The 20783-nt window shown below is 46.6% G+C and overlaps 1 protein-coding gene across 22 annotated transcripts in view; it reads right to left on the reverse strand.

Moving 5' to 3' along the window:
- Positions 1–20422, reverse strand: part of Ablim1 (actin-binding LIM protein 1) — a 296678-nt gene extending 276256 nt beyond the window's left edge. For all 22 annotated transcript variants that reach the window (XR_015621691.1, XR_015621685.1, XR_015621674.1 and 19 more), the window contains exon 1: positions 20231–20422. Coding sequence is in view for 18 of the 22 variants with exons in the window: in XM_087552139.1 (XP_087408265.1) it covers positions 20231–20323 (93 nt within the window). In the remaining 4 variants the exon portion in view is untranslated. The remainder of the gene's footprint in view (positions 1–20230) is intronic.
- Between the last annotated feature and the right edge of the window lie 361 nt (positions 20423–20783).

The following is a 20783-nucleotide window of genomic DNA, read 5'->3' on the forward strand; positions in this document are numbered from 1 at the left end:
GGGCATCAGATCCCATTACAGATGTTTGTGAGCAACAATGTGGTTGCTGGGAATTGAACTCAGAACCTCTGAAAGAACAGTCAGTGTTCTTAACCGCTGAGCCATCTCTCCAGCCCCGGCAGCTGAGATTTTTGACAGTAGTTCTCCCCAGTGTAAACTCACCCCTAGGAAACTTGCCCAAATCACAGGCTAAAATGAAGACTGTCCAACCATTTAACCCAAATACTGTCACCCAGATTCAAGGGCGACACTGAAAATGCAATGATTTATCATCGGACATGTTTGTTTCCACCCTTAGCCACGCCATCTCGGGCCACGCCCCCTGCAGGCCACACCCTCTGCGGGATGGTTTATCTCTCAACACAGCTTTTCCTTTCCAGAGTCAGACAAGGAGGGGCTTGCCTTCCTCCACGGCTTATTCTTCTGGACTGTGCCAAGGGTTCCACACCTAACAGGAGGCAATAACTGCCCCTGACAGGGTGGCTGTGTTTGTTTCTTTCTCATTTCAGCAATGTGAGTGACCTGTGGTTCGCAAATTAAAACAATAAACACACACACACAATTACACAAAACCCAAAGATGACCAAAGATTATACAAAGAAACATCCAAAGCCATAGCTTGAAGGTTCGTGTGTTTTCCTTAAAGGCCACATTTAATGGCTTCATCTACCCAAACTCCAGTGACCCTAGTTCCTGCTCTGTAAAAGCCAAAGTCCTCAGAATAGTTCACAAGGTAACACATGAGGGGCCCCCTCCCCTCCATGTCTGACCTCCCTCCATGTGTCTCCCTGGAAGAGCCCTAGCACTGGCAGGAGCGGCTTTCCCTGACTGCCCATCCCATGTTCTCCAGACCCACCCCCTGCTTCACTTCCTTTACAGCATGCTGGCTCATGGACTGGGATTGCACATGCTTTGTGTTACAAGGGTATGCCTTATGCTGATAAAACACTGTCGTTCGCAATGTGGGGCTCCGGCAAGTGTCTTGGGACAGTTTGTAAAGAATGTTTGTAAATCTTTTTTAGTATGCACACAAAGTATTGGGTTTTAGTGTGAGCCCTTCAAAATAATTCCTTTTTGCTGATTCTCTTCCACCCCCTCTCCTCATCTTGAGCCTGTCTCCACCCAGCAGACTCCTTCCTGCCCTTGTATTTTACGTACTGTCTTGCTCTGGCCTCCCACTCTCCCCATTCCTGGTTCCTTCCCTAGTTTCATGACCTAAGTCACACTCACATCTAACTACATTCATATTCTTACATATTAAAAGCTAGACTCTGTACATGAGAGAGAACACACGGTATTGTCTGTTTGCGTCTGGCTCACTTTGCTTAACATAAGAATCTCCAGATCCATTTTTTTTCTCCTGAAATGTTCTTCATTTTGTCTTTTCTATAAAGAGTTCCTTTAAAAAATGCTGTGTGTCCAGTGGTTAAGTCTGTCTCTAAGAGAGAAGGGGTTTTGTGTTTGTACTAGACATATGGGGTCACTGGGGTGCTGTTCTTGTCGCTTAGTGTGTGACTATTACTTCTCAGAGCCAGTCAAGTCTGTCAAATTATACCCTCCAGGGTCCCTGTCAGCCCAGCTATGGAGCTGACTCACAACCGATCCTTCTTAGAAAAGTCAGTTCAAACAGTCATTATCATGAGGACACACATAGGAACAATCCCACAAAACCACAGGAAGGCTGGAAATGAGTTTGGAAAAGGCTGCCAGGGGGACTGAAATCAGGGTCTCCATAAAGGTGGGCTGGAGGGGTGGTGCTGATGCTGAAGTCCTGTTCCCCAATCAGTTCTTGATCTGTCAGTAAAGAAGCCATGGGCCAATGGCAGCTGGGCAGAAGGGAAAGGCGGGACTTACAGGTCCCTGGAGGCAAGTGGACAGATGCAGAGAGAGAAAAGTTGACCAGCCATGTGAGATCCTGAGTGTGTGTGTGTGTGTGTGTGTGTGTGTGTGTGTGTGTGTGTGTGTGTTTTATCTGTGGATTCAAGGGAAGCTGGGTGTGGGCTGGCAGGGCGGCCTTTTTCCAGAGCTTAGGCGGATAGCAAAGCTACATGCATCAGTGGGCAGAGGGCACCCCTCCTGCTGTATGTAGTTCATTGATCGGGTTTGTTCCTCCAAAGCAGTCTCTGGCCCATAATGCACCTACAGCAACTTCCCGTGCATCACCTCTCTCTGCTGCTGCCCATAATAGTCTCTGGGTGCCATCCCTCGATGTCCCAGGCAAACAATACGATGGAATAAAATCGTGTTTATTGATTGCATTTGACATCTCAATATGTCTCACAAAGACCATTTTCTCCGGAATGAATACTACAAAGTAGAGATCACTGAACATACTGCAAAAACCATCAGTAAGTATGGAAGAAAGACTCTTTCCCGGCGATTTCTCCCCTAGTCCATACAGAGGTCAGAGGGCACGTTGCAGGAGTCAGTTCTCTCTTTCTGCCATGTAGGTCCTCGGATCAAACTCAGGTTGTAAGGCTTGTCAACAATCACCTTCACCCGCTGAGCACTCCCATGGGACCCCTTGTACGATCTTAATTAAGCGCTGTATAATTTGAATATCAGAATACTGGAGACTGAAGTGTGTGATGGAGAATCTGCCTGGACTGTTAAACAATGTAGCAAAAGGAAGAGAAAGGAAAACATTTAGTCACTGGCGAGCCTGGCTGCCAAGTCAAGGAGCTGGAAGATGAGTAAGCCGGGCTCTGCAGCGCTAGGAGAGCAGGTGCACCCCGCCAAGTGTCTGTTTCCCTCCTAGCCAAACAAACACCGGTGTTTATTGCTTGTCTTTTGTATCAGGAACAACAGCCAGAGAAATGAGATTAAAAATAAAGCTGACCTTGATATCTTGCTAGACCTTCCCATTCTAAGCCAGTCAACAAACAAAGTAGCATTTACACATGTTTACAAGTTATCCGATGTGATGTTTTATTAAGCCTTGTTAGGAATCCATCCAGTTAAAGCAGTGAACATCATTGACATTTCCCAGAGCAAACTAAGAGAGCAAACCACTCTAGACTCCTTGACCAGCGTGTTCAATCATGATTAAGAATAGAACACATCAAACAATGGAAGGGCACTCGCACACGCATGCTCCCTCAAAAGCACACTGCATATTGTTTAGCTCAAAGCACAGAACTCCTCTCAAGACAGTTGGGAAGTTGGGTGGGTTGCCTTGGTAAGCAGGAAGTCCTGAACCAGACTGTGCAAAGGCAGAAGTGAGAAATGGCCCCAAGTATGGTGCCAGGACTGGGCTGACAATCAACACCTTCTCAAGCCCTTTGCCCGAGGGGTATTACATAATGCTCCTCCAGACTGCTCCTGCTCACAGAGTCAGCCACGACCCATCCCCACAGAATGTAGTCATCGCACAACTGAGTCATCCGATTTGGATCCGAGCTTTAGTCTCAGGCTGGAAATGGAAGAGTCATCCAGAGCTGGAGAATCGGGCTCAGCCAACATTTGGCTCCCACTCCTTACTCCACCCCTTCCTCCCTGAGTGCCCTGCTTTTGTGCGTTGCCTGCTGTGTTCATCATGGCTGAGTGCAGATATTTGGGTTTAGCCTTTAAAAATTAATTTTCGGTTGGGGATTTAGCTCAGTGGTAAAGCGCTTGCCTAGCACGCGCAAGGCCCTGGGTTCGGTCCCCAGCTCCGGAAAAAAAAAAGTAAATATTAAAAATTAATTTTCAAGTGTCACATATGTGTGTGTTCATGTCTACGAGCATGTGCATGTATATGAACATGAGCATGCAGGTGTATGTGTGCATGTATGTATCATATGCATATTCATGTGTGTGTACGTGTAGTGTTGATGCAGGTGTGTGTGTATGTATTCATGTGTACACATGCGTGCAAAGTGTGTTGTGTGTTGTGTGTGTGTGTGTGTGTGTGTGTGTGTGCGCGCGCGCGCATACAGATGTGTGTATGGAGGCAAGGCAAAAAGTGAGTGTCAGACATCTTCCCCTCTCACTTTCTGCCTTGCTTTTTCAGACCAGGTCTCTCCTGGACCTGGAGTTTACAGATTCTACTGAACAGGCTAGACAAGTAGCTCCACCCAGTCCCCGCCCACAGGGAGCTCTGGGGTCCACCCAGTCACCGCCCACAGGGAGCTCCAGGGATCCACCTAGTCTGGTCCACAGGGAGCTCTAGGGATCCACCTAGTTGGGTCCACAGGGAGCTCTGGGGATCCAACCAGTCCCCGCCCACAGGGAGCTCTGGGGATCCACCCAGTCCCTGCCCACAGGGAGCTCTAGGGATCCACCTAGTTGGGTCCACAGGGAGCTCTGGGGATCCACCAAGTTCCTGCCCACAGGGAGTTCCGAGGATCCACCCAGTGCCCTCCCACAGGGAGATCCAGGGATCCACCTAGTCTGGTCCACAGGGAGCTCTGAAGATCCACCCAGTCCCCTCCCACACTGCTGCTGTTACAGCTGTGTGTCCCTGTGCCCAAACATGGTTGGTCAGGATCAGAACTCATGTCCGCTTAATGTGTACCAGATAGGCACTCCCCTACCCCTCAAGTTTTATTTCTAAACAGCAAGGAATGTGTAACCATGAATAAAAACAAGTAACACAGCCTTTAGACAGCACAGCAGTATGGTGTCTCCTTTATGATTGTCTTGATTTAAAACGCAACGACTCTCTTGCCATTAGTCATTCTGGAAAAAGCAACTCTGTATGAGGCTGGCTTTAGATGAACTGAGGGGAAATTCATCTCTTATGCTGGGAAGGAAGTGGCCTGCCCCTTTGTTTAAGCAAAAGACACGTGTATGACTTTTTATAGTCCAGAAGAAATCAGTTTCCTGTAGTAAGGTGGATAGTGTGTGGCTGACTCTGAAAGAGAGTTTAGGGCAAACGAGCCATGGAGAACCAGTAAAGCCTCATTGAAAGCTACAGAATAATACAAAACGTCTCACAACAGTGAATGCTCAAAGATTCTCAGTGCAGCCTTGTCTACAAAACAAGAAAGGTGTCCATCGGGAAAGGCCTATCAACGAGCTTCAAGTAATGATGTGATCGAACTGCATGGTCATTAAAATTAGCTATAATGGTATGAATATGTATATATGTATACACACACACCCACACACACACAGGCTAAGTAGGGTGTGTGTATGTATATGTGTGTGTGCTGTGTGTGTGCTGTATGTGCTATGTATGTATGTGTCTTTGTGTGTGTGCTGTATGTGTGTGTGCTGTATGTGCTATGCATGTATGTGTCTTTGTGTGTGTGCTGTATGTGTGTGTGCTGTGAGTGCTATGTATGTATGTGTCTTTGTGTGTGTGCTGTATGTGTGTGTTGTATGTGCTATGTATGTGTCTTTGTGTGTGTGCTGTGTGTGTGCTGTGAGTGCTATGTATGTATGTGTCTTTGTGTGTGTGCTGTATGTGTGTGTGCTGTGAGTGCTATGTATGTATGTGTCTTTGTGTGTGTGCTGTATGCGTGTGTGCTGTATGTGCTATGCATGTATGTGTCTTTGTGTGTGTGCTGTATGTGTGTGTGCTGTGAGTGCTATGTATGTATGTGTCTTTGTGTGTGTGCTGTATGTGTGTGTGTTGTATGTGCTATGTATGTATGTGTCTTTGTGTGTGTGCTGTGTGTGTGCTGTGAGTGCTATGTATGTATGTGTCTTTGTGTGTGTGCTGTATGTGTGTGTGCTGTGAGTGCTATGTATGTATGTCTTTGTGTGTGTGCTGTATGCGTGTGTGTATGTGTGTGTTGCGTGTGTATGTGTTATTGTTGTATGTGTACATGTGAATGTATGTCACCGACACATGCTGCTCTAGCTAGATAGATCTTTATGAGTGCTAACAATCTGAACTTCTGCTTTCACAGAAGGCATTCACTAGCTGAGCCATCTCCCCAGCCCACAAAGTAGTTCCTTTTTAAGTAGGTAGGTAAGCATGTGGTCTCTGCAAGAGAATAGCAATAAAACATTGGCTTGCTTATGATACAGCTTCATATGGCAGAGGCTGGCCTTGAACTCCTGATTCGTCTTGTGCCTCCACCGTCCAAGTGCTGGGATTACAGGCATGCAAGCGTGTACCACCACACCCAGCTTCCGAGGAACTCACAGTATTCATTAACGCTTCCTACTTAGACTTTTGTTGGGAATCTGACCTAACCCGCTGTTCCTGCGGGACGGTTCTAGAAAGAGCATTCCTGGTATTTAAATTGCTTTGATCAGAAAGTTAGTGTCAGTGGCTTGTGCTGTAATCCTAGCAACTCCAGAAGCTAAGGCAGGAAGGTTTTTGTGATTTCAAGGCCAGCCTGGACTACATAGTGAGCTCAATGCTACCCTGGGATACAGCGTAAGACCTTGTCTGAAAACTACTTACCAACATTTAAATTGCTCCAACTGGGGACGGGCTTTCCTTACTCGCTCTGTGCTATTGGCTCCACTTGAAGATAACTGTGTGTGAGTCACTCTCTCATGGTACCTACTGGACAGTGAGGTTATAGCTTCAAGTATTAGAGAAAGCTCCTTAAAATGTTATCTCATACTTTTTTATTTTGAATACATTTGTGTGCTTGTGGATCTGAGTATGTGTCACTCTGTGTGTGTGTGTGTGTGTGTGTGTGTGTGTGTGTGTGTAGGTCAAAGGTCAACCTGTGGGAAGAGGTTTGCTCCCTACACTATATGGGTTCTAGGGATCAAACTCAGGTCATCAAGCTTGAGTGCAAGCTCCTTTACCCACTGAGCCACACTGCAGGCCCTAAAAATAAGCTATTACACTTGACCCTTGGCTTCCCAGAATCCATAGTCCAGAGACAGAGCCATCTTAACAGCATTTCTCTACAGTTGTGTGTGTGTGACGCCAAGACAGGAATGTCCGAGATTGGGGATGTTACTCCATTGGTAAAAATACTTTCTGCTCATGCACAAAGTGCTGTGTTTGATTTCATATAAAGTAGGCATGGTAGCCACACCTGAAATATCAGTGCCAAGAGGTATCGCCCCCAGCCACAGAGTGAGTTGAAGGCCAGTGTGGGATACATGAGAACTTGTCTCTAATTAATTAAATTGGCCATAGTGGTACACTTGGGAGGCAGAGGCAGTTGGATCTCTGTGAGTTCAAGGCCAACCTGACCTATTTATCGAGTTCCAGGACAGCCAGGGATACATAGAAAGAGCATGTCTCAAAGATAGATAGATAGATAGATAGATAGATAGATAGATAGATAGATAGACAGACAGATTGATAAAATCACTAATTAATACAACAAAATACAACTGGTAGGTCTATGGGAGGAAATGTATACCTGTCAGTGGAGAAACATTTGAAATACAAATATTTTTTTTCCACACAGGCATCAGGAGACAATGCACCTCCAACACAAAGTCTTGATTTCTCCAAAAGCATCCACAGAACAAGGCAGTCTAATCTCCAAGAACACAAATGGCACACTCAACTTGCATCAAATGTTTCAAACACCAGCCCATAAACAGCATTGTGTCAGCGTTTATCACTGCAGACAGCTTTGCCAGAGAAGGAGAAAATGCCACAGACGAATGAGTTAATTAAACTGCAAAGTCCAGCCCAGTCCTGGTGCCTCTTTGTCTTGCCAGTAGTTGTTCCTTCTGGGTCCCCAGGAGCATTGCACGCTGACTCTCATCTCTCTTCATGGTAAAGGTGCCACGGGGATTTCTCGTGTTAGTGCACAGGAAGCATCTGGTCCTCTAGAACTCAGTGTTACTCTGCAGCTGCCCGGGAAGGAGTGACTATCCCAGAGTATGAGTGTTCCTGAAGATGCACTGAGTGCCCATCACCGAGGCCTTCCAGTTCCAGGTACCAGTCCCGAGTACAACCCTCTCTCAGGCATAGCCTGTGTCTCAGCCACGCCTGCTGCGCATGCGTTTGCCACCTATAACCCTCGGTCTGCATTTGCGGAAGAGCGGGGAAGGACCACCACCGTCAGGATCTCGCTGGCTGCTCTGTACACAGAAGAAATTCAGGGGAAGGGTCCACCTTGCCATTTGTGAAGTCAGCAGGCTTTCAAAGGCACCTGGTAGCAGCCCTTACACCTCTCTGTGTCGACCTCTACCATTGGTGGGTGTCCAGTCCAAGCCAGCTCTGCCGCTGCCTTAAAGAATGGCTGATGGGAGATTTAGCAGGCACGGCGTTTCAACCGTAGGCCAAGCTCCTGTTCGAAGGGGTGAAGTCTGTCCACCCCCTTTTGGGGGTTCCATTTGGGTAGTTGAAATACTCTTTGTCAGATTATACACTCACTCCTGTTTTCTTCTAGGGCTTACATGTGTATGTGTACGTGTGTTGCTGCGAATCAAACCCAGGGCCTCACACATGTTAAGTATGTAGTCTGCCACGGAACTACACACTAGCCCCTGGGACTTCCCGTATTTTATTTATTTTATATTTTTTTAAAGTAACTTTGTAGCACAGGTTGACAGAAAGATCACTGTGTACACCAGGCTAGCTTCTAACACACAGCAATGCTTCTGCCTCAGCCTCCTGAGTTCTGGGACTATGGGTATGAATTATCACACCCATCTCTACTTATTTAACACATTCAAAACTGTGTGTGTGGGTGCATAAGAAAAGATGGTCTTATCTTTGCTCCCCCTACCATTTGCCGACTAATCTCCCTTCTCAAAGAGTTTTAAATGTCACCTTTACCAGATTAAAAACAAACAAGCAAACGGTTGCTTGCTGTACTCACGCCAATATTCACAGATTACTGCAGTTTCCTACCATGTTTGCTACCTGGTAGGGAAGCTCTCCCATAATTAGAACTCTTTAAATTTTTCTCATTCATTTCATTTTATAAAATTCACTTATTTTTTTTTGCAAATGCTGGGAGTATCTCGACACGGCCCAAAGAAAAAGACTTTGTTAGCATTCTTACTAGGATTTTAATTATGGAAAAACTTCGAAAAAGTGAACTTCTGTTTTGTTTCTCTCTATATATGTTTCTATGTGTGTGAGTGAGTGTGGTGTATGTGTGTAGTGTACGCTTAGGTTGCATGTGTGTGTTCAGGTCTATGTGCCTGGACACGTGTGTGCAAAACCAGAGGAAGATATCAGGGCTCCTGCTCTGTCACTCTCCACCTTAATTGAGTGAGTCACGATCTCTCACAGAAACCAAAGCTGGGCTGGCAGCCAGCCATCCTCCTGCCTCATCCCCACCATCAAGGTAACCACACACGTGTATGGCTATACTGCTCCTCATGAGGGTCCTGGGACCCAAACTTCCAGCTTGTGCCACAGGGAGCACTCTTAACTCTGAGCCCTTTCCTCAGCTTCGACTTTTATCCTGAGACAAGATCTCCGTGTGAATCCTAGCCTGGCCTTAACTAGCGATCAACCGGCCTCTGCCTCCAAGAACTGAGGTTATGGGCCTGTGGCCCTACATCCAGCGGATTTACAATGTTGTGAATTGTCATCTAAGAACACTCCATGTATCCCTGGAGCGTTAAGTCTTCCACAGTCCTCAGTGTCATGCTGTTTGGATATGTTATATTTCACTTTCCACATTGTATTCCTAATGCTTAGTATTCTTGTCATTTTCGAGATGCTAAAAATGAACAGGTTCTGTTTTTGTGCCTGGAACACTATTCGCTTAATTCTATTTCCCTCAAACCCCCTTTGGAACTCCAACTGCTTTACCAAGAACTCCTTGGCCCAGTATTCAACCTAGATGGACCTGAGACTTCCCTCTGTCTGTCTGCCTGTCGCACTTAAACACTACGGTGTCATCTTGTTGGGTGCACGGTTCTGTGACTTCCCTAAACAGCCTGCCCACTTCCACCAGTGTAGAAGCTCTCCCAGCCTGGCTTGTTATGGTTGGTGAGTGGCTAAAAGAAAGGATGCCCAGAGGGTAAGATACCTATTTTCTTGTTTCTGTTGTGCTTTTGCAGTAATAACAACGGCGATATTGAAAAATGGTAGTTCTAGGATAACATGACTTTCTCCCCCTTATACCCAAGCTATGTTCAAAAGAGCAGAAAATAACCCAATGAAAAGGAATAATGAACAACTAATAATGAATAATTAAGAAACAGGAACCAGACACACGCTTTCCTGGGTGCGCATTTCAGCCTAACACAAACAGGCAGCATGGCGACACACTGCGCATATTCTGGCAACGAGACCTGAATTGAACTCTGTAGGAAACATCAGTTGGCAGATGATGGTCTCACGTGAGTCTCTCCACTTGTTAAAGAATCCTTCTACCCATAAAATACTCACAATAAAGATCTTCACAGCAGGTAAGAGATATGTCAGACTTGTACATCTGAACTGCTGGGCCCCTCCCCTCCCCTACCTGTAGAGAGAATCTTTCCATACTGTGTGGAAACATCACTTGTCAATTAAAAGTCTGTAGCCACTGAGCTGAGGCAGGATAAGAAAATGGACTATGAGGGGGTGGGGGATTCAGGAAAAGAGTCAGAGGCACAAGATTCGTCCTGAACGCTGAAGGTGATGGTTGCATGAAACGGAGGACAGGTAACCAACCATGTGGTAGGACTTAGAATGAATAACTAAGTTATGAGCTAGTCAAAGGACAAGCCAAGCCTGAGGTTACACCTACCCTCTTCCCCATCCCACAAAATGACCTGCCATTCCCACAGTTGTTGGAAATGGAAGATATCCAGGTTCTCCTCCCCCCTCCCCCCTCCCCCTGTTTTCCTCATCAGTCAGGCGGGCCTTAGAAAGACTCCCAGACTCTAACCGCCTCTCACTGGCTAGTCTCTCCACCAGCTCCTGACCGCCCTCCCATCTTGTCCTAACCATCTTGCTACTTTCAACCTCAGCCATCTGGTCTATTATCCACACCCTCCTTTGTGATACTTTGAAACTGTATCAAATCACGTTACAACTCTCCTGGGAGGTTTCGGAGGGTCCCTTCTTATCTTACTGGATTTAACTGAGCAAAAACCCAAGTTCTTACAGTGGCCTACAAGAGCCACACCCCCTTATCTCCCTGACTTTAGTTCCGTCCCTCTCCCTCCCTGCTGCCACCTCACAGTTAGGAGAGACACTTTAGCAGTGGCTGTCCCCATCTAACACACACAGCAGCCTCTGCATGTTCAACTAGCACACACAGAATGACAAATTCTTCCTAATTCTATATCTGTATCTATATCTATATCCATCTATTCCTATATCTATAAAAGCACCTAAACAGAGAGTAGACTCTCCTAAAGTAAGTGCTCTAAAGGGATGGTGGCTGAGTAACCAAGCCCTTCTCTGGTACCCGTGTGCACTACTCACTCAAATGGTTCAAGGACCGGAAAGAAGTCCCTTGTTTTACATGAAGCAGTGACACCAAGACACCCCTGGATCCACTAGAGACTGCCAACCCACTGCTCTCTTCAACATTATTTGTTGTTGTTTTTGTTTGTTTGTTTGTTTTAACTTTTAAAAATGATGGCTGCCATCCCTCCTCTCTGCCCAGATGCCAGGACTCCTCTCCTTATGTTGACTCCTACTTGGAGCCGATGGCCAGAAATAGCTGTTTGCCTCATGGTCCCCACTTCCCTTTATTGTTAGCACCCATTCTCTGGAACCTTCCCCGTTGTGGATGTTTTCATGTGAATTCCCGATATGTTGAATATTGGATGCAGCCTAAACTGAAAACACACTGCAGGATATTCTTCTCTTCAGGGGAAAAAAATATTTTAGGATCTACTTCACTGCAGATACCGAGACACCACTAAACATTATTCTAGTGTGCACCGCCTCTAAAGAACTGCAGAGAGAACACGCTGTACAGAATAAAGGACTAGGTTCTTTTAATTTACTGAAAGTCTAAATAACTTTCTTTTCAAGTCTAAAAGAAAATGTGCTAAACAGGAGACTGGGCCCATGTGCTCTCCAGCCAGTCAGCAAATAATGTTTGAAAGCTTGACCCACAATGCCAGCTCTTATTTGATTTTAATAATTATACAAAAGATCCAATTACACAAGGGACTTTACAGGTTCATCTACTAAATAAGGACTTTCCTACCCACTAATTACCTTTAATGGGCAATCCTCATATATTGGTAAGTGCATGCTAGATAATTTCCACCGTAATACGACAAACTGGGAAAATAAACCCCTAGCAGGCAGAAAATCAAGTACGTTATATGGTAATACGCACTTGCCATGCCAGTCCTGGGGCCCGGGGCTGAAGAAGTATACATTTTGGGGCAGTCTTAGCAACACACTGAAGTTTAAACCATCCTGGACTACATAGTGAGACCGTCTCAAAACATTAATAATAACGATGACAAGGATAATACCACGGGCATGCTGAACTATACGTTTTAAAGCTACTCTTAAAATGGATTGGTTGGAAGAACTGAAACGTCACATTGAAATAACTGTGAGTCTGAGACGTTGCTCAATGGTGGAGTACTTGCCTAGCATGGGCACTACAAATTAATTAATGAACTAATTAATTACGTAACTACTGAAAGAACAAAAGCATCGGGCATCAACTTCCCTTAGTAGCTTTTCTGCCTCCTTAGAGAAACCATCCTGTAAGTCACTCCCAAGTTAAAGCATTGGAAAATATGAGTTTGGTTTGAGTTGGAGTCACAGTTGTATGTCTGCCATAATCGCAGACATATACCAAGAGCTCAGAAATGTTCTGGTTGAAAGGAAGAAATGGATAAACCAGAGTTTGAGCTTAAATCAAGTGTGCAGCCATTGACCAAATTCCACCTTCTTTTCTTTCTTTGGTTGCTCTTTTGGAGAGCAAGGGCTGTTGTCTTTTCATTGCTGTCACTTTGGTTAGGGGTTTGCTTGTTTGTTTGTGAGAGTCTCATGAACCCCAGGCTGGCCTCGAACTCACTAAGGATCTGTCCTTGAGCAGCTCTTCATTCAACTCTCACAGCCAGGGTGAGATTATCAGTGCAGACAGTCACAGGGACTCTGAATGGCTACACGGCATATTAGCATCCAGAGCCCAAGAATGAGGAGAGTTTGCAGTCCGTACCCTGGAAGAACAGCTCAGTATTCAGCACTGATGGAAGGTTAAAGGTTGACAGACTGAGAAGAGCATCAACCCACTATACCGCCTCAAGAAATTTTCTGACGTATGTCAGTTCTGTTCTTGGAAGGACCAAAGAAGAAGATGTATTTTTTTCTCTTTGCTGTAGGTTTTATTTTATATTCTGTCCCGGTTAGGTTTTATTGTCAAGTCAACGCTACCTAGAGTCACTTGGGCAGGGGAAAACCTCAATCCAAGAATTGTCTTTATCAGACTAGCTTGTGGTCGGGTCTGTAAGAAACTGTCTTGACTGATGATTGATTGATGACTGATGTGAGCGTTCTCAACCCAGAGTGGGCGGCACCATCCCTAGGCAGGTGGACCTGGAATGTATAAGAGAGCCAGCTGAGTACCAGCCAAAACTGGATCAGTGCGTGTCAGCTCCTCGTGGTACTATACAGCACTAATGACTGGACTGCCGATGCAGAAGGTAGGGGATTAGCCCTACTGAGTCTAGTGGGGTCTCAATAGATGGCCTACCTGATGGGAAAATGGATGGATGGATAGGTACTTCGATGTAAAACTGTTTTAACCAGGATAGAATTCCTTTTACCTCCAAAGCACATTGGAAAGTAACAATGAGCCAGATAAGGGTGGACACACGTAAATTATAGGTCAATACATATTTTTCATTTAAAAATTTCTCATAAAGTAAATTGTGATCAACTCTTCCCATATCCTCTCCAATATTTTTAAAAAGATCAGTGCTGTTCACAAACGTAATGTAGGGAGAGCTCTGCCTCACCTTTCAAAGCCTTTGCTGAAACACAAACAAGCCAGCCAACTGCACCCACGTGCCGCCCTTGCAATCCCGAGGCCCACCCCTTCTCTCTCGTCCTGCCCTCCCTCCATCTCATCCTGCATCATCCATGTAGATCCAACCTGTTCTCCAAGAACACAGTTCTGTTCAAGAAGCCCCGTTGACTCTGTGACTCTCCCCCAGCTTAACGGGGCCACTCCCAGACACTGCCACACCATCTCCTTATCCCTTATTATCTACCTGAACTTGGTAAATTCTTTTCTAAATATCTGTATTCCTGTCTCTCCATAAAACACCGTGAGTCCCTTGGGAGTAGACATAGGGGTCTTTTGTTGTTGTTTTCTGCAGAAATATCGATAGTCTGAAACATATTCATTGAATCCAACAACAGATAGATATCAAAGACAAGACAATGTAGCGAGTTAATATTCTAGGGGCTATCTGGAGAAGGCAGCACGGCAGAGAAGACCAAAGAAATAAATTTCCTCAAGTTTGTCCAACCTCAAGAATCGTATGTTGGCCACGAACACACGGAGTCTATTAACTAACCAGCTGTTCAGTACCTGCATACAAAGGGATCAATAGGCACAGAGCTTGCTTAACCTGCACCAGGTCCAGTACTCACTCCTGTGTAAAACCAGGTCTAGGGGCACACGTCTGTAAACAGGGCACTCCAGAGGTAGAGGCAGGCCAAGCAGAAAGTCAAGGCTATCTTAGGCTCCATCAGGAGTTCGAGCCAACCTGGGGTGTGCGCTATTCTGTCTGAATGAATAAATAAACAGACTTTACTAGATGAATAAAAACCTTTGACCTCAAATGAGTAGGAGGAAGTAGATGTTTCTCCCCCTTATAGATTTTTGTCTCAATCTATTACATTCTTGTCTATTTGCTTCCCAAACCCCCCCCCCCAGAAATATTGTGCAGGTCAGCTTCATGTCTAACTTGACACAAGCTAGAACTGCCTTAGAAGAGGAAACCTCGACTGAGAAAATATCCTCACTAGACTACCGTGGGCAAGCCTGTGGCACATTTTTTTTTTTATTATTGAAGACTGATGAGGGAAGGCACAGCTCACTGTGGGCGGTGCCACCTTGGGAAGATGTCTACTGGAATTCAGGCTGAGCAAGCCATGAGGAGCAATCCAGCTAACACCCGTCCGTGGCTTGTACTTCAGTTCCTGCCCTGATTTCCACTCCTGAGGGGCTGTGGTCAGAACATGGGAGATGGCTTAAACCTGCTCTCTGACTTGCTGTTGGTCACAGGACTTTATCACAGCGATAGAAACCCTAAGAGAAACACACTAGGAAGAAGAAAGAGTGCCGACTGCCTTCCCGCCCTGTCCCTGTCTGTGAGGTGGCCAATTTGAAATGTTTGTGGTGTTCTGTGACACTGGATCCATACTCAGGGAATGGGCACGCATGAAGACTTTTTCTTAATCTACAAAACTTGGGTTCCAGTTTTATCCAGACCATTCTATAACTTGCCTTTCTCACTTAGCCATGTGCGATGCTAAATAAGGCACATAAGCCACAACTCACTCTTTCCCATAGTCCATAGTGTGTGTGTGCCACAACTCAGAGGCATGTATTCCCCTAGAGGTGAGCATCCCTCTGCTTCTGCGTCAGTGGAAGTTCTAAAACCAAGGAATGGAGATGGCTTTCTTGCCAGAGCACGCATACTCTGAGTGCTCTCTCTGCTGGCTCAGACAAGCCCATCCACAAGCACCTCAACCTTTGACCTTTCACCCAGACTCAGTGTTCCAAACGGCTGACATACTCACATGGCCACGTCTTTACACAAAGCTCATTTTCTGCCGTGTGTCCCACATGGCATAAATAGTTAACAGCTATCGGCTTGAACCAGAAACAAACCAGTCAGAAGTCAGCTGGAAGATCCTGACTATAGGGTTCACTGTGCTTTGTTATTTAGATAGGAAGTAAAAATAGGAAAGTTTCATTTTTAACCTCTAACAGCCTCGCACTGTGTTTGAGTTTAAGCACTTTACAACCCAAACATATCCCGTTGGTGGGCCAGTATTTTTTTGTCGTATAGGAGGGGTTTAATATTATACTTGTGACAGAAAACTGCTCCTTGGAGAACCCATTAGAGGATGTAGGCCCTGCATTAGAAAATAGGGTTCCTCGTTCTATAGCTGCCCCACTAGCCCACACAGAACTAAGTTGAGACTGTGGAAGATTCAGACCACAAAATTTACCCTGAATATTCCTTAAATGATTTATGCTTTTATTTGTGTCTGTGCATGCATGCGTGTGCACAGGCACACATGATAGAATGTGTACATTCATGTGAGAGTCTGTGGGGACCAGAGGAGGGACTTGGGTCTCCTGGAGTTGGAGTAACAGGCAGTTTTGAGCTATCTGATGCATGTGCTGGGACCTGAACTCAATGCCTCTGGAAGAGCAACAGGTGTTCTTAACCACAGAGTCCTCTCTCCCCATACCCCACACCAACTGTTCTTCCTCTCTGTCTCTCTGTCTCTCTGTCTCTCTCCCCCTCTCTTTCCCTCTCTCTCCATCTCTCTGTGCCTCTCTGTCTCTCTGTCTCTCTCTCTCCATCTCTCTGTGCCTCTCTGTCTCTCTGTCTCTCTGTCTCTCTCTCTCTCTCTCTCTCTCTCTCTCTCTCTCTGTTCCTGTCCATCTCTCTCTTCATCTGTCTGTCTCTCTTCATCTGTCTCTCTGCACATGTGTGCAGGTGCACACGGACACCAGGGGTAGATGTGGAATATTTTCTTCTACTGCTCTCCAGTTTACTATGAGACAGAGCCTCTCACTGACCCCAGGAATCCTCCTGTCCCCATGCCCCCACTGCTAGGATAGCGATCTACTAGACACCTAGACCTAGCCATGAATGATGGAGAGCTGCACCCAGGTCCTCTGCTGTGTGGAAAGCACTGCGCTGACTAAGACACCTCCCAATCCTACCATCCACATTGTCTTTATTTGGTGTCTCCACCACAAGGTACTGGGATCCATATATTTGATTTCCAGATGCCTGGGAATCCTCATATCTGGGGGCTTTGCTCTAATCTAACGAGACTTAGAAGCACCTAGAAATATGTTCATATGTGGCCGGAGGGCTCTGCCTTTGCAGAGCATCACCCATGAGGTCTGGAACCAGACCTGGCGATGTATATTTAAAAAAAAAAAAAAAAAAAGAGGGAGTTAGAAAATCTTCCCCAAGATGAGAATGCCTACCAAGTGTGACCATTTCTTCTTGATGGCAAATCAAGAACCAGAACATAATGAATCCACATTGGTCTTAGTGGTAAAAACACACAAAAGTCTGATAAGACTACTTGAAGAAACCACAGATGGAAACCACTTAACTTGTACTGCCGCGAAAGTTAAAAATGCTCTGTTACCTTAACAGTGGGTTTAACATCAGCGTATACTCCATATGTCATAAATAGCAAACAAGCATGTGGGGCTTTTTCTCTACTTTTTTAAATGAAGTTATTTTCCTAGTGAAATCTGCCTCCAACTTATTTCAGTTTTTCTGGTTTTTGGAAACAGTCTTACTTTCACTATCACCTGCAGATATACAGACACCATTTTTTTTTCAGTCAATGGGATTCATATTTCCCAGAGCCCAAAGACTTTCCTAGTTATAATCTGTATACTTAAACAGACACTTTAACTCTGTGACCCTGGGGGCTTAGTCTCTACTCCCAGGAGCAGATACGGAACGGACCAGACACAGTGAGGCTGGGTTTGATGTGTTTGAGATTCCAGGCGTACTTCACCAAGCACACTCTCTACTCATCACTTAGAATTTTGTGTGAGTTCCAGTTTTGTGTAAATAAAAGCACTTCGCAAAGACATAATAAAAACACCAGGTCTTTGATAACATCTAGGAATTGGTCCGTGAGCTGTAAAAGGAGGAGACAGGATAGGAGTGTTGATGACTCTCATGAGGCACAGACAGCCGTGTTTCCCTCCCTGAATGACACCAAGTACCTGTGGAAACGTTTCTGAATGTTCTGGTCAAGGGCCTGAATCAGACAGCGTTGGACAGAGAACGGGACCTCCCATCTACCAACCAGTGAAGCTTGGGCAATGTATATAACACCTCTTAGAACCCCAACCCCTTCTGTAAAATGTTGGAAAAAGAAAGCTAGTACCCACTCCTTGTGATATTGAAGGGATTAGGTTATATAACAGTTGCGAAGTGTCTGACCGGAAAAAACAAACCAAACGAAACCAAAACAAAAAAAGCCTTCAGTAGCTAGTGTTTGGTGTGACGTCTTCTCCCTGCAAGACTAGTCAGACTTTAAACTCCTGGATTCACCAAGGCTGTCTCCTTTCCTTGTTGTTTCTGTCATGATAAACTCTGGCCAAAGCAACTTAAGGGAGGATGGATGGGTTTTGTTCTGTCTTTGTGGTTTTGACCTCTGATCACAGGTTACAGTCCATGACTCTGGGGAAGTCAAGGCAGGAACTCCCAGCACCACACACACCCACAGGCAAGATCAGAGAAAACGAATGTGGGGGAGCGCTCTCCCTCATGCTCACTGGCCCTCTGCACTCTGAGCTCGGGGCTCAGACCATGAAGTGGTTCACTCCTCCTGGGTCTTCTTACGTCAATTAATAATCAAAGCGCTCCCCCCAAGACATGCCACAGGCCAGCCCGATCTGGATAATTCCTTAAGACTCTCTTCCCGGGTGACTCTAGGCCATGTTGGGAATGACAGTTGAAACAACGATCATGATCTCCCACAGGTAAATGGAAGGGAAACAGGAAATTGCCCTGCTTTCTGTGGGATTAGAAATACTTGAGGAACAGGTCCAGTTCGGGACTTCAGCCCCTGTTAGTCACTGAGTTGTCCCATCTAACATCCCAGATAAATCACAAAGACTGTATAAAACTGGTGATGTCCCTCTCTTGCTCTCTTCTCTGCTCTCTTGACCTCCTCTTCCCCTTTGTCCCTTCTCTCCCCATTCCCCTCCTCCCTTCCCTCCACGTGCTCACAGCCGGCCTTTACTTATCCCCTCTTTTCATTAAACCTTGCCATGTGGAAAAATAAAATCGATGATGTCCTCCGTGGACCAGACAGACCAAGGTTCCCAGTGGTTAGAAGGCTCCAGCAGTTAGAAAGAAGTGGGATAGGAAACCAAGTCAACTGGACTCTTACCCAAGAGAGTTTTACAATTCCTGACATTTCCCCCACATTCTCCTCACAGCCTGTCGTAAGTACAAAGGTCGGCTGTGAAAGCCTGGGCTTCGGAACACTGTTTCAGAGTCTCCGAGCCAGAGTCTCAGACCACAGGAGAGCCTAGCTGCTGCACCCCTTTTCCTTCCTCCAGCCTGAACACGCACAGATTGTTAGCCATGATTAGGTCTCATGTCACCTCTACAGCCAAATCTTAAATTCCAGCCCCTCGTCCCATTTCTAGATACAGAAACAACCAGGTTGCCAGAGCAATCATCAGCCAAGATTACATTTCTCAAAATGGATTTTTTTAAAGCATTCTGAATAGAGGTTATTTATGATAATCTCCAATGCGACCCTGAAAAGCAATGCTTAATTATCTAACAACGTAACAGAATTCCTAACCTCCTCCCTTACCAGGAACCACCGAAGCTCAGGAGGTTAAAGGCAACCTGTCAGGCGTTCCCTCGAGGGACATCAGAGGATGCAGAAGTTACTGCCTTGCAAATATACTCTCTAAAAATAATCAATATTTTTCCTCAGTGCTTATGACAAAGCAACCAAGCCACTTCATTTTAATTGCTCGCAAGCTGCACGATGACTTGATCTCTTTAATATTTCACTCATAGTAGCAGCCACTGAGCTATGACTAACTCTCTCCTGAGCACCGCTGCTGTATCCAGATGGCAAGAAATTCATCCCTTTCACTCCTGCCTGAAAAGCAATTCTGATTTTTTCCCCCTTCTTTTTCCTCCTTCCATTCCACGTGCAGTGACTATTTCCACTCCAGATCAAAGCAGGTGGGAGGCGGAAGAGGGACACCAGTCAAAGGTTAGCGCGAGTAAAATTACTTTTTAAAAAATGGAGCATGAACCCTGCAGCTTTAAATCCTACTGCATCGAGCCCTGGATTTCTTCCATAACTGAGCTAGCTACAAAATGGTAACAAGAAAGAAGGAAAAAAATGCCTCTTCTTCCCAGCCAGTCCTTCCACCGCTCTTCAGCAGGATTGGCGGTGGCCAGCCCATCCCCCACACCTTCCCAGCCCGGAGGCGCAGCCAGTACAGGTGGGCTGGGCACTGGACCTTGGCCCTCAGGCTTCGCCTACATCCGGTGAGCAAGGTCAAGGGCGAGCGCTTCCTTTCCCAGCCTAGGAGCCCCGGGAGCCGCTGCCAAAGTTTCAGGCCGGGCTGGGGCCAGCTCGGCTCTCGAAGCCCCTTGCCCTCGGGCACCTGCCCAAAGCGCCCTGTTCCAGACCCCGCGCCTGCTCAGCTCACCACACCACCTGGTCCCCACTCACCTCGGGTGGACATGGCTCAGGCAGCCACAGAGAAGCTGGAGGGAGAGAAGAAACCTGCAGGGCGTGGGGAGGAGAGGATCCCGAGACGCGCATACGAGCTCGCGCGTCCTCCCAACCCCGGGGCGAGCGCACGCCTCCCGCAGGACACCTGCTCCGCTCGCTCCGGGCAGCCCGGCGGGCAGCCGCGGATCTGCAGGGCGCGGCGCTGCTGACAGCTAGGGCTGGCTGGGCGGGGCCGGCTCCTCCGCCCGGTGCCCGCGGGCCGGGCCCACTCAGGTCCAGGGACGCACTGCCCGCCTGGCCACGGCGCCAGGCGGAGCTTTGTTCCTGAGCAAGGTGGGGCGTGTGATGGGGTCTATGTCGGTCACTCTCTGGACCGGTGTCTCTCTCTGATGATGATGGCGATAATGCAGGGTGGGGGTGGGAGGGATTGCTGTCAGTGAATTCCAGCTTCCAGCCTTGGTCCCAGAGAGACACCGTTAGAAGGAGTGAATCTATGCCTTCCCTAAGCGCTGCCCTTGAGTGGAGAAAGAGTTCCAGGGTCACCTGACAG

The sequence above is a fragment of the Rattus norvegicus genome, chromosome 1 (assembly GCF_021556685.1).
Source record: "Rattus norvegicus strain SHRSP/BbbUtx chromosome 1, alternate assembly SHRSP_T2T, whole genome shotgun sequence".
Classification (NCBI taxonomy): domain Eukaryota; kingdom Metazoa; phylum Chordata; class Mammalia; order Rodentia; family Muridae; genus Rattus; species Rattus norvegicus.